We start from the raw sequence: 13,149 nt of genomic DNA, 5'->3' as shown, positions 1-13,149 counted from the left end.
TTTTGTACAGGGCATAAAAATATACCTCTGTAATTACATGATATTTAGTGATTAGATAATTATGGATAATTGCATGGGGTAGTTCTAAGTGTGAAAGTGTTACCATAAGATCTAAAATGTACAAATTGCATAATAATTATTCTTGGGAGTTATTTGGTAATTCTGAGCATAATTATCATGTGATCCACAGTGCATGTAATTAATGCATAATCACATGGATTTTGCCTTCATAACTGCTTCACCCTTGTTCCAAAGCTCTTTGTCATAACATTTGAGTGTAAATATAGTGTAATTGGCTCCCAGATACAGTACATTAAGCCCCACGACAATTGCTCCATGGGAGCAGTGCCCCTTCTTCTATCCAAATGCTTGGCTCTCCAGCAGTGTGGGGTGGGGAGAGCAAGCCGCCAGGCAGATGTGAGCTTTGGGGGCTGAGGAGTCTCTGCTGTGACCAAACCCTGCTGGCTTCCACGCTAGATGGAACTGCTTCTGACTCACATCGTGTTTGGTGTACTGTTCCTTGCTGCTAGCGAGAGCAGCAGACAGGATGTCTGTTTCTGAAAGCAGCGTAACAAAGCATTGAGTGTCTTTTTTGGTCTCGAAATAAAGGAAGCTAGATTTTCTGTGAGGAAATCTCTTCAGTGACCCACAGTGGGTCGCTGGTTTCTGAGTGGCATCACCAGTGTCCAGAAAAACCCTGCACATGAGACTAAAGCAAGAATTTGGCCAAACTTCTGAATGGTAACTTGGTTGTGCCCCTCTTCCCGAAGGTTTCATGTGGCAGGATGACGACACCCAGCGCATCATGGCCCAGGAGCTTGCAGGCCTCCTCAGAGCCCACCCCCAGCACATGGAAACTTCCAGCCCAGCCAGGTAAGTGTGGATGTGTCTGACTCTGCCTACTCCCACCCAGCCACAGCACTGAGCTGGGCACAAGGACCCACCCTCCTCTGAGCAGGAATGTTAGGGACTTGGGAGTCCTCAGGGAGAGATGAGCTTGCTGTACTGAGCCCTCACCACAAGCCCAAGGCATAGCGTGGTAGTTCTGCAGCACTGCATTGCTGCCACTGAGAGAGAGGCCTGAGGGTCTCCCCACCCCGATTTTCTGAGTCCTTTGGAAGAATCCTGCATCCTTAGAGCCTTGCTTAAACGCAGAAGCCAGGAACTCTTGTTGCTCACTGAGAAATGAAGTTCAGTGTAGCACAAAGAACAGGACTGAGTCATGAAATCCTGCCGTCCTTTCCCATAGCAGCAGTTTGGGCTGAACACATGCATTGTTCTACCTGGTCCTGTGTCCTTGTGTCCCCACCCTGCCACTGTGAGGCAGTGACAGGGTCTCCCTGTCCTGCAGGGGAGGACCTGGGTGGAGGGTGAATCATGGAAGTGGATAATAAGCTGCAGCCCCAGCAAGGCCAGGGTGGGCTGGGTCACCTGGGAGAGGAAAAGGACTGAGGGGCTGGAGGGTTGGGGAACAGCCAGGAAGGGGTCTTGGGTGTTCTCAGATGTGGTAAGGGACACGGCCTCCTGCAGAGCTCCAGAGAGCTGTCTCCAGTTCACCAAGGGACATAGGAGAGGCCTGGACTGTGCACTCTCACAGCTGGGAGTGTGGGCACTTTTGAAGGTTTGACTGTGAATATTGTAGTTTAGCTTTGCTTTTATTTTTATAGCAAGTGAGATAAGAGTATGACATACTGTCCTTAATGGGTGTCCTGTGCCTGGTTTCCTCATGTACTGTACATCATCACTGTCCACATGAAACCACATCTTGTATTTTCTGCTTGTTTTATGAGGATTTAAGGCTAGTGACTTATTTGTGGCATGATACAGAAGTGTTTTTGTCCATCTGTTGTGCAGGACATGCTGAGCACAGTTACAAGTGAAAGTCCAGAGCTCTTGGCTAGCCCAGGGTCAAGGGTGGGGGTGGAACCTGAATGAGCCCAGGCAGCAGCTCTGAGGATGGGCCCTCTTTGGGAGGAGCTGGCAGATTGCTGCACCCTCTCTGCTACCTGGTCTGAGCCGGCACTTCATGGCCTGCATGACCACGAGACCCCCTCTGTCTCTGACTCCCTTGGGTCTGACCAATGGGCTTCTTCCTCTGGCTCCTCACCCCAGGCACAGGCTATGTCTTCCCAAGGTCATGACGGTCACATCCCTCTCAGTTCTCTCTGGGACACTGTGGACTGGTGTCCTCTGCTGGGACGGGCTTCTCTGTCACTCCCCCTGTGCCAGTGCCATGTGCCAGTCACCTTGACCCAGCAGGACCCACAGCTGCTGCGGGAATCAGGAAGCTGTCTTCTTCCCTGGCCTCCGCTCCTGCGTCATTGCCATGATATCAGTTGATGAGATCTCATTCTTTTCCAAAACTTCTGGAGACATTTTAATCATTGCGATTATTTAAAAGTAATCTTTCTTTATAGGTAAGTTTCTTATAGCATTTTCATCATCTTACAAGAGTATCTGTAAATTTTACTCCCAATTTTTAATTAATTAATTAATTAATTATTTTGGTACTGGGGATCAGGACCTCGCACTTGTGAGGGAGGTGGTGGCACCCCTAAGCTAAATCCCCAGCCCCACTCCCAAGTTTTATTTTGTGAATTTCTATCTTTGCAGGGAGCCATCCCTTCCATAGAGATTTCCAAGATTGTTGACATACTGTCATACTGGTTATCCTAATACAATTTAATTTTTAAATTTTTTTATTTCTTGGCTTCATTTTTTATTAGTATATCTTTGTCCTATATATCGATCCTGTTATGATTTAAAATTGTTCAGCATATGTGCAGTTATAATTTCTTTGCCATTTTAATTTTTCCTTCCAACACCTTAACACAATTTAAAAAATACCTTGGATTTTTTTTCTGTTTGCTATCCTCAGATTTATTGTTTCTTTATAAAACTTTTTAGATTAAATATTTTGTTCACATCTTTACTTGTTCATTTTTTTAAAGTAACGAAGTCATTGAAGTCTGTTTACCTTTAGCATAGTTTTGGCAATCATTCTATAGCTTTGATGTATTCTCACTTGTTTATTTTATAAATTTTCCAAAATTGTCATTTTATATCCCTTTGAAATAATAAATATATATCAGATTTTCTATATTTAGATGTTATTGTTTTTGTCTTTATTTTTATTTAGAAAAATTTTAAATTTTTATTAGTGTTTTCAATACAAAATGATTACATTCATTGTAAGGAATTGGTACAAGTACATAACACACCTCAGTTCTTTCTTTTTCCCTTCCTTCCACACCCCTTTTATTTTGCCAGCATTAGATTCATGTATCTTATAAGTCATTGTAAAGTTAATTATCATATAGACAGATGGACAGCCAGACTATTAGGCCAAAAAACCATATAAAACAATTATACTAAACCAAGGTGCACTTTTAGATACTGTACATTGTCCATGCAGGATTACAATTAACTTTTTTTCTCTCTTTTTCCCTATTATCTGTTTTTCATTTCACACTTTATTTGTATATTGAATTTTTTGTATAAAAGAAAGCATGCAATATTTAAGCTTGTGTGTCTGATTTACTTCATTTAACATTATGGTCTCAAGGTATATCCATTTCCTACAAATGACTTGAATTTATCCTTCTTTATGGCAGACTAGGGCTCCGTTTGTATTAGTGTGTAATTTTTATTGCATTTTAGTCAAAAGTTCAACTTTAACTTTTTATCCTAGCTTATGCCACACTTTTACTAATTTTCAATGAGCGATTCAAAAAAGATATTTGTACCACTATTCACAGAATTTTATGCATAGTTTATCACTTTAATATACATGTAATATATAGTTATTTATAAATATAGATGTCCATGATATGACCCCAAATCCATATGTCCTGATGTATCCTTTACTGACTGAAATTTCTCAGGCAAAATGTGTGTTCCTGTGGGTTCCACTTGTTGTCGATGCCCTTTGGTCTGTGGGGTTCCTGCCAGGGCCCAGCTCCTTGTGAGCGTGTCCAGGCTCCTCCAGACACTTGCTGCCCTGCAGGATGGTGCCTCCCTTGCCTGACTCTTCCATCTTGGACTCCACTGTTCTAATGCTAGGGTTGCAATCTCTGCTTTTTCTTTCTTTGCTGTGCCCGATTAACCTGATCTGCTAACTGTGTTTGAAGGGCAGCATTGTGAGCAGCACCGAGTGGCTTCCTAACTGCTTTTTGGGGCCCCATGGCGTGTCCATACCTGCAAACGTCTATTCTTCCCTCTGTGATTGGAGCCCCGTGGGCGTCTACACTCACAGGCACCCGTCTTCTCTCTTCCTTCTTTACTTTGTGGACTGTGATGTTCTTGCTTTTGTCTCCTCTAGCACTTCAAGCTGATTTGTGGGTGTCACTCCTGGGTTTTCACACTATTTTTACATTTTTTTCTCTGTTATTTAAAATAATCCATATGTTTTGGTTCTACCTTGAGAGCAAGGGGCTGTTTACACTTCTGCCTTCCTCCCTGGCTCCTTCCCAGTGCCATTCCTGGCAATGTTGCCCTGGCACCTCAGGCATACCCTTCATGAGGCTGATATTGGGTCAACATTTGTTGACTAAATGAAGCGAGGACAGCATGAATGATCTGCTGATACCTCAGTTGTTGCACGGGTCACTACACTGGCTCACAACCCTTGGCTTTCTTCATTTCCCACATGTTTCCAGAGCATTCTGCATCTAGCAGCCTTGTAGTTGTCCAAATCAGGAGCAGACAGTTGGCCTTTTTCATACCTGGCTGCTAATCCTTAGCAAGACCCCATAATTTGCCTGGAGCTGACGACTCATTCTGCAGCAAAGGTGAGATTAGGGTTTGGGAGTCCCTTGCCTGTCCTGGGCTGACTAAACAGAAGCAGTAGCTGGCTCAAACTGGCCTCCCTTGTATTCCTTGATTGGGGTGCAGCTTGGGAATCAGCAAGTGGACATCACAGGTGCTGCTGTGAGGTGCAGACCTGGCACAGAAGTGGTAGCTGAGAACTGAGAGCCAGCCTGTGCAATGGCTACCAGGATGGCTGGCCACTCTGGAGGGCCCATGACTCCATGGGGGAACATCAGGGTGCTGTGAGCCTGCACACGGGAAACAAACAGGTTCAAGTGATTATGGAGGGGCTCAGTGGGAACCAGGCTTGCCATGATTTTTCTAACTTGGATTTTCTCCTCTCAGAAGTTGGGTGACAACTTCCAGCATTGCCATGTGCTGAGGCCTGAAGGGCAGCAAGTTCAATGCAGGAAGAGTGTGGCAGGGCTCAGTGCTAGAGCCTTCCGTCTTTCTGCAGGGGAAACTTCCACAGAGCCAGATGAGAGGTCAGAAGCCAGCTGCAAATTAATCGCTACAGTGCTGCACAGAGCAGTGATGACTTGTCACTGTGACACATCACAGTGTCACTCACAAGTCCCTGTGTGTGGACAAGGCACTGGGAAGATAAATAAGACAATTTAAAGGCACATTTATGAGCCGGCTCCATCTGCATTGATTAGTAATTAGTGGGAAAAATAAGCAAAATGCCGGACAAGTAAATTGAGTTCAGTTAAATTACACTCCAATAGCATAGAACACAAAATTTCATCTGTTAAAATGGAAATAAAGTCTATGTAAATAGGGAAGGGTGGAGGGGGTGAAGGGCACACAGGTAATGGGGAAAAAATAAGAACCAAGATACATCATGTACAGGTACAAACACCCAATGATAAATGGAAATGTATTGTATACCTAAATTGTACCAATAAAAGAATTTAAGGGGAAAAAAATGGTCAAGGAAAGCAGAGCCATGTTTTGAGACGCGAAGACCTGAATCACCTGGTAAATTATATGCCTATTTAAGCCTGAGACAATACACTTTGAAGAGACACTAGAAATAAAAATGGTGGGTTATCCACTGAGGTAATTCAGCACAGATAGGAAGGTTCTGGGAAAATCTCACCCTAGAACTTTTTATCACCATGTGTTAATTGTGCACATCAATGGGGGCTATATGTGATATTTTAATCATATAACAGCATGCATTGATCAAATCAGGGTAGTAGCATTTCCATGTCCTTATCATTTGTTTGTTTGGAGCCTTCAAGCTCCTCTCTTTTGCTTCTTCAAGAAGCTTGTAGTAAGTAGGTCCTTGCGAACTATAGTTGCACTTCTGCTTTGGAGCACTGGAACTTATTCCTCTTATTCTGGTGCCCATCATCTGACTCCTCTCTCCTTTCTAATCCCCAGTCATCACTATTCTACATTCAAGGTGACTTTCTTTAGCTTTTACATATGAGAGAAATCATGCAGTACTTGTCTTTCTGTGTCTGGATTATTTCACTTGATATAATATCCTCTAGTTCCATCCATCTTTATGCAAGTGACAGATTTCATTCTTCTTTGTGACTGAATAATATTCCACTGTGTACATATACCACATTCTCTTTATTCATCTGTTAATGGGCACCTCCACATCTTATCTATTGTGAGCAGTGCTGTAATAAATATGGGTGTGCCAGTGTCCCTCTATTTTGCTGATTGGATTTCCTTAGGCTATATACCCAGAAGTGGGATGGCTGGGCATAAGGTAGATCTGTTCTCAGGTTTTAAGGGAGCTCCCACACTTCTCCATGGTGTCTGTGTTCACCTGTACGCCCACCAGTGCTACATGGAGTCCTCTGCCTCCACATCCTCACCAGCACTGGTATTCTTTCTCTTTCTTGGTAGTAGCCATTCTACTTGGTGAGATAGTATCTCATTGTGGTTTTGTTTGCATTTCCTTGCTGGCTAGTGACAGTGACCATTTTAATACATACAGATATCACACACCTTCCCTGGCTCATTCCTGAGAACCAGCTGTTCTGCCTGAATCCCCAGTTACTTTAACTGGGGCTTTATGATCAGTTATATCCACCTGAAATCCCAATGCATTTGTCAAGTGTGTGTAATCATGTCCGGCACACTGCACTGCTCCCCAGCCCCAGGTGCCCTGTGGTGTGGGCAGAGAAGCCGGGTTGTGGTGGTGTCTGGGTTGCTGTGGCCTTGGCTTCGCCACCCTAGTCACACAGTGGGCCCCATCCATCGTGTCCACAGAAGCATCTGCCCTGTCGTCCTGGCCTCAGACTTCTCTGCCTAGGTGTGCATCTGTGTAGAAGGTGGCAACAAGCTGTCAAACAAAGCAATAGTCAGGACTTAGGGGCACAGGATGCCATATTGGTTTCCTGTCCTGTGTAATAAACACTACAATACAGACACAAAACACTACAAACTGGCTGTCCAGCATCACCTCTGCCCCAGGCTCAGACGTGGGTCTTCCTGGGCAGGACCTTCTGGAGGCCTGTGAGGATGGTGACTGGCCATGTCCAGCTTCTGCAGCCACGTTCCCTGCTAACCTTCAAACCTCACGGCAGTGGCCGTCCCACTCCCAGGCCGCCATCCCCCTTCTCTGTGGTAGCCTCACCCTCCCTCTCTCGCAGTGAGGAGAATGCTCTTTTGGACCATTTGTCAGTTCCCCAGGAGGCCCAGAGTCCCTGAGAAATCAACCCCCTGGCAGGGGAAGGCAGAGTGTGGATCAGGCGCAGGTGAGCCTCACAGCAGCATTCCTGCATGATCTGCTAAGCTGTGCAGAGCACATCCCACGTACCTGTCCACATCCAGCAGCTTGTCCACACAGACTGCACACACAATTGACTTGTGGTTTGCTTTGCTCTTCAGGGTCTCACAGCAGAATGTGGACACTGAGAGGCAGTACAGCCTGGAGAACGATGTGGCTCTGGCCAAGACTCTGCAGCGCTACCTGCCCTACTTGGAGGGTCTGTCCCACACCATGGCCTTGAATGCACACCAAGGGATGGTGCACGAGAAGCTGCCAGCCAAGGTGATGCCTACACCCTTTTTGTGCCACTCTCTCAGGGTAGGGCACCCAGGTGATGGGTGATTCATGACTGTGGTCCCTCTTGCTGCCTTCCTGGGTCCCTGCTGGGGTCAGTGCAGGGAGGGCCTGTGTTCAGGGACAGCTGCAGGGCTAGGGCTGTGTGTGCTCCCCTGGTGCTGGGGTGTCTGCACCACAGTGGTGTCACGGCAGCCTCAGGCAGGGCCCTGAGGAGCCCTTCTGTGGGACAAGTGGCCTTCAGGGAGTGACTTCTATGAGCACAGATGGGACACGTGGGGCTGGGCAGGAAGGGCCCAAGGTGACAGTGGGGTCAGCACGGATGGGCGATGCGGGGCTCTGGCGTGGCTGGAGTTACACCCTGGCACCCAGGGTCGTGATCTTGATGCTGCCCCTACTTATCATTTAAGACACTCGTTCCCGGGAAGAGCAACCTGGCTGGGTGACCAGGACAGCAGAGGGCTCTGCCTGCCTTGGGCACCGGGGTCTGGGCACCGGGAACGAGGTGAGTGTCCGAGATAGGCAGAGGGCAGGCAGGCTGGGGTGCTGACAGACAAGCTCTTGTTCAGGGGCAGGGCTGGGGACAAGCTCATTTCAGACCAGTGCAAAGGGCCTCAGGGTGTGCCAAGCTGTGCGGAGGGGTGCTTTAAACAAGGAGCAGTGTCAGGATCTCAGCAGCTTCTATATGGAAAAGGACGGTGATTTCTGTGACAGCCTCGGGAGGGTGCTGCCACACTGCATTGGGCAGGAAAGCACAGGGGACGGGCACAGGGATGGCCGTCTCTGGGGCCATCATCCAGGGCACCACCCTAACGTCTACCAGGATGCATGATTCTGGCCATCGTGGGGCTGGCAGGAAAGGGCCCGAGGTGACTGGTGTGCTGGGCGCTTGACAGTGGTGTTCGGAGCCTCTTTTCTGACAGCTGATGTGCCACTTAACCAAAATGAGACATAGCACATTTTTCTGAGACTGATGTGTGTTGCTGGCTGGGCAGGGATGCCTGGAACTCTCCCTGGACTGTGCTGGGATTTCTCAGAAGGTGGTGTAGGCTGGGAAAATGGTTTTACTATAATGGAGCCACTGCAATTGCTTAAGCTAACCCTGAGCAGGAGACTGGGCAAACCCTGCACTGAAGGTAAAATGCCTTAGAGGACATGACATGGAGGAGGTCCGCAGACCCATTTCGGATCCCGGTACTGGTGCAGAGCCATGTGTGTTCACAGAAGCTGGCTGCATCCAGCTCTGCTCTGAGCAGCCACCCTTAGGCAGAGGTCAGGCCTGAGCCCAGCCCTCCCCGAGAAACTCCTGTGAAGCTCCTCCTCCTTCCTCTGCCACCCACCCTCAAGTGAGATCACAGTGTGCTTTGTGGCAGCCTGGGCATGGCCACTGGGCTGAGTCCCAACACTGGCTCAGGTGCAGGCTGAGACCCCACCTTAGGGCTTGCTCCGGGGCCTCTGTTCTGTCTTTGTCTGTCTGCCCAGGTCTCCTGGTTTGTAGAGTCACTCCCTGTCAGCCAGAGTGGGGTCTTCAGCCCTCAGACAGCAGGTGACGGGGCTGCGGAGCTTGGAGGTAGAGAGCAGACGGTGCAGGGACATCCAGTGTGCCAGCACCCCACCCACTTCCACACAGACAGGGCTGGATGGAAGTCACATCCCGGGCCTTCCCTGACTTGCAAGAGGTGACGGGGTGTCCTACCTATGTGAGCCTAGTCTGCTTAACTTTAATTTAAAAATATGAAACTTTGAGCTTTTTTACTTTCACTGATAGTGAGTGTACACTCTGGATATGCCAGACATGCAGCTAGAGGTCCTAGGGTGAAATAGATTTCACATGGACCTTTTCCTTGGGAATCAGTGAAGGGAAAGACAATGTGTGATGCTGAAGTGGCTCAGGCCTTGCTCCCCACCACCCCCCATGTTCTGTGGCCTTGGGGAAGTTGCCCAACTGCTCTGTCTTCTGTCCCTGGTCATGAAATCCTTGTGGGGACTGCAAGAAAACCCACTTGAAAGACCTTATGCAGTGCTGTGCTAATGGTAGCTATGATATCATTATTGTTAATGTGACAGTCTTTCCAAAATAAGATGGAAATCAGGTCAAGAGTCTGAACACCAGTGGAGTTCTGTGATTCTTCGAGGAGTGTGAGGACTCCAGGCTCCAGAGCAAATGTGTTGCTCTTCCACATGGTGCCAGCCTCTTCAGTCATAGCATGGTGGAGTCTGCCTTTCCCCAGTTCTCTGGAATTGTGGTGACTCAAATGCACGCACACACAATTTGTTTCCTGCCCTCCTCCTTTGTCTGTGTGTTCTGATCATGGTGCCCATGGTGCATCCGGATGCCCAGGCTGCCTGAGACCTCCCATCCTGTCCCAGAGAGTGCAGGTAAAGCGTCAGAACACAACCCAAGTGCAGAAAAGCAAGAGAAGGAGGGGAGTGTTGGAAAGTTCCAGAGACTCAGCAAAAGTTCCAATGAAAGGAAAGCACTTGGAGTTTTCTGTGAAGGCTTAATGTCTTTTCCTCAGCATAACGGCGATGTCCATACCCACATCCACTACAGAAGGGGAAGAAGGAGGGGCCAAGGCTGCAAGGCACAGCCAACCCCTCCCCTGGGGCCATTCCAGACAGAGGTCTCCCTGCAGCAACCACTGGCTTCCAAGGGCTCAATTCTGGACCACAGCTGTGCTTCTCCCTCAGTGTAGTTTTATTATTGAGTGAGCCTTCCTGCTACAGTGAACGCATTATATCTGAGCTAGAATTCACCCCTGGGCATGCAGTGGCCTGAGTCCCTGGAGTGACATTCACTGAGTTCTCACATCTGTTTGTTGCCGTTAGTGACCTGATATGCAGGAAATGAGCAGGTGCGACATCCAGGCCTTAGAAACAAAGCCCTTCCTTTGCAGAATGAAAATCCTGACTCTACCAGCCACCCGAGCCTGCAGGAGTCTGTGAGGGGCCGGTGGGATGTCTATGGAGTATTTCCTGGCTTGGACCCTTCCCTGCAGCCTGAGTCCCCACCTGCTTCTCTGTCAAGAACCAGCAATGGAAGGGCGCTGGCACAGGGCATAGCCAGCACACATCAGGAGGGGCTTCCACCTTGCCCTAAGTTTGATCATGGGACCCCCACCTGGCAGGGTGACCCGTGCCATGGTTGACCTTTGTGCTGTGACAGGGCCGGCTTACACCCACCGCCCAGAGTGATTCTCCGTAAGCCACCTTTCCCTTCTTGATGTAGCCCAGTGTGGACCAACCAAGCCTGAGGCTGTCCTGCCACCTGGCTGGCTTAGCCCGCCAGTCACAGCTCACTCAGAAAGTGAGCACTGGGTGGCATTTTTGTCTTAGGCATTTTTCTTCTGTGTTAAGATAGATGGCTCTTCACTGTAAAACAAAACAAAAAAATGCATGAAAACCCAGAACTCGTTATTTTCTCTGTCCAGTGTTTGAACAAGGAGAAAGCTTAGTTATCTCCGAAGGTGCAGGGATAGGATAAAGTGCAAGAAGCTCACGGTGGGAGCCACCATGCCGCTGTGGGGCCTGGGGCCAGATGGGGATTTGGGCAGCATTCTCGAGCCCCGCTCTGCTTGAGTGATGAAATATTTCAGTTAGAAATTTAAGCTTGATCTGCTGATCGTATTTTAAGGTACAACCAATTTCCAATGAATTATTTACAAATCATGTTTTGCTATGTCTCTATCATAAAAAATCTGACTCTAGCGTAGATAGTCAGAGACACGTTCTGAATTTATTATCTTTGAAGCTCTCATACTGATTACTTCATAACAGGAGCCATAGGGAATAAAATCACACTGCTCCTCTTAAATCAAACCGACCAGCTCACAGCTCTGACACGCTAATTGAGCTCTTATCGATTGCTAAATCAAAGTGTTATCGTTATTTCTGCATTGTTAGTGGGGAACCCAACTTCTTGTTTTATTGGCTACGGCAGCACTGGCTCAGAATCCCTCCAGTCATTACAGAGAACACTGCCAAGCCACTACTTCACTGTGTCACTGAGGGATTTAAGCCAAAATACATTACTTGGCAATACCATCAATTGATTTGTTTTGGAAACAATGTAAAAATATATTTAATCTATAAGAAATTGTGCTGGGATTAGAAAGATAAAAGTCCTTGTCCTGTAACATTTTACAGTTTAACTGGGAAGAGAGACAACAAACTATCAACAACAGGGTTGAGAAATGGGGCAAGTATGTTGCTGGGGTGGGGCCTAAGTGTTCGGGGAGACTTGCAGAGGACAGAGAGTGGAAGGAGAACCAGAAGTCCCCGGTGGAAGGTCTTGGTGCACGCAGCACACAGTATGTCCAGAGACCTCCCCAACCCACTCTGACTCCACGAGCAAGCCGGGTGAGCTGCTGGGCCTCGTGGCTAAGAAATCACCTGAAGCCAAGGGTGTGAAGACAAGGTTCAAGGCACTGGTATCGCATGTGGAGGCTGGCTCGAGGGCGAGCTGGCTGCCCAGAGTGGACTCTGCTAGGAGGGGGAGAGGGAGGAGGTCGTCCCAGGAACTGCAGTCTTTATGAGGGCAGCGCAGTGGCCTGAGGGCTTGGGAAAAGGAAGCAGGTTGGGAAAAAGCTGTCTGGGAGAGTTGGGCGGGGATGGACAGGAGAGATGTCTTCAGCTATCCTGAGCTCCTGTGCTTCCCGGCACCTGGCTGCAAAACACCAAGAGGTCGCCAGAGCCTCACAGCACCTGTGTCCATACCTCTGAGGAAGGTGGGCCAACTGGTACCACCCGCACCTGTCACTCCTTCCAAGAGATGGAGTCCGAGGAAGGGGAGTGTGCAGAGAGGGAGCCTTACAGACAGGAAGGCTGGGTGCTGTGCCAGTTAGACAAAGCCCCCTCGGTCAGCTAACACTGCCAGAGACACGCTCTACGACAACTCTGTAACGAGTCACTGATCAGCTAGTTCATTATGGTGACATGGAAACCTTTTTATGGACCTATTGTTTGCACTTCAGACAAAAGTGAAACATGAGAACGCTAAGGAGAGAAATGTCCAAGTCTACAATCAATACTAGAGATTTTAATCTTCCTCTCTCAGTAACTGATTAAACAAGTAGATAAAATGTCATAGAGATATAAAAGATTTGATCAACCCTTTCCACCAGCCTGGCCTCATTGATATTTGTAGAATGACGCACCCCTAAACTACCATGTGCATGCTCTTTAAGTACACAGAGTATTTTCCAAGGTAGATCATTTGCTAGGCCATAAAATAAATCTTAACAAATTTCAGTGGATCAAAACTATACAAATATATTAAAAGAAAAATACACATCCTTACCCTTCAGAGA

General features: G+C 47.8%; 1 protein-coding gene across 1 annotated transcript in view; it reads left to right on the top strand.

Annotated features, from left to right (window-relative positions):
• Window positions 1–13,149, top strand: part of Ptprn2 (protein tyrosine phosphatase receptor type N2) — a 611,205-nt gene that overhangs the window by 212,791 nt on the left and 385,265 nt on the right. The window contains exons 4-5 of the mRNA XM_004860321.4: window positions 771–873; window positions 7,666–7,828. Of these exons, the coding sequence (XP_004860378.3) occupies window positions 771–873; window positions 7,666–7,828 (266 nt within the window). The remainder of the gene's footprint in view (window positions 1–770; window positions 874–7,665; window positions 7,829–13,149) is intronic.

The sequence above is a fragment of the Heterocephalus glaber genome, unplaced genomic scaffold, assembly GCF_053883595.1.
Source record: "Heterocephalus glaber isolate CG9 unplaced genomic scaffold, H.glaber_assembly_v1.0 deba00000818, whole genome shotgun sequence".
NCBI classification, from domain to species: domain Eukaryota; kingdom Metazoa; phylum Chordata; class Mammalia; order Rodentia; family Bathyergidae; genus Heterocephalus; species Heterocephalus glaber.
This window is presented reverse-complemented; position numbering and strand designations above follow the sequence as displayed.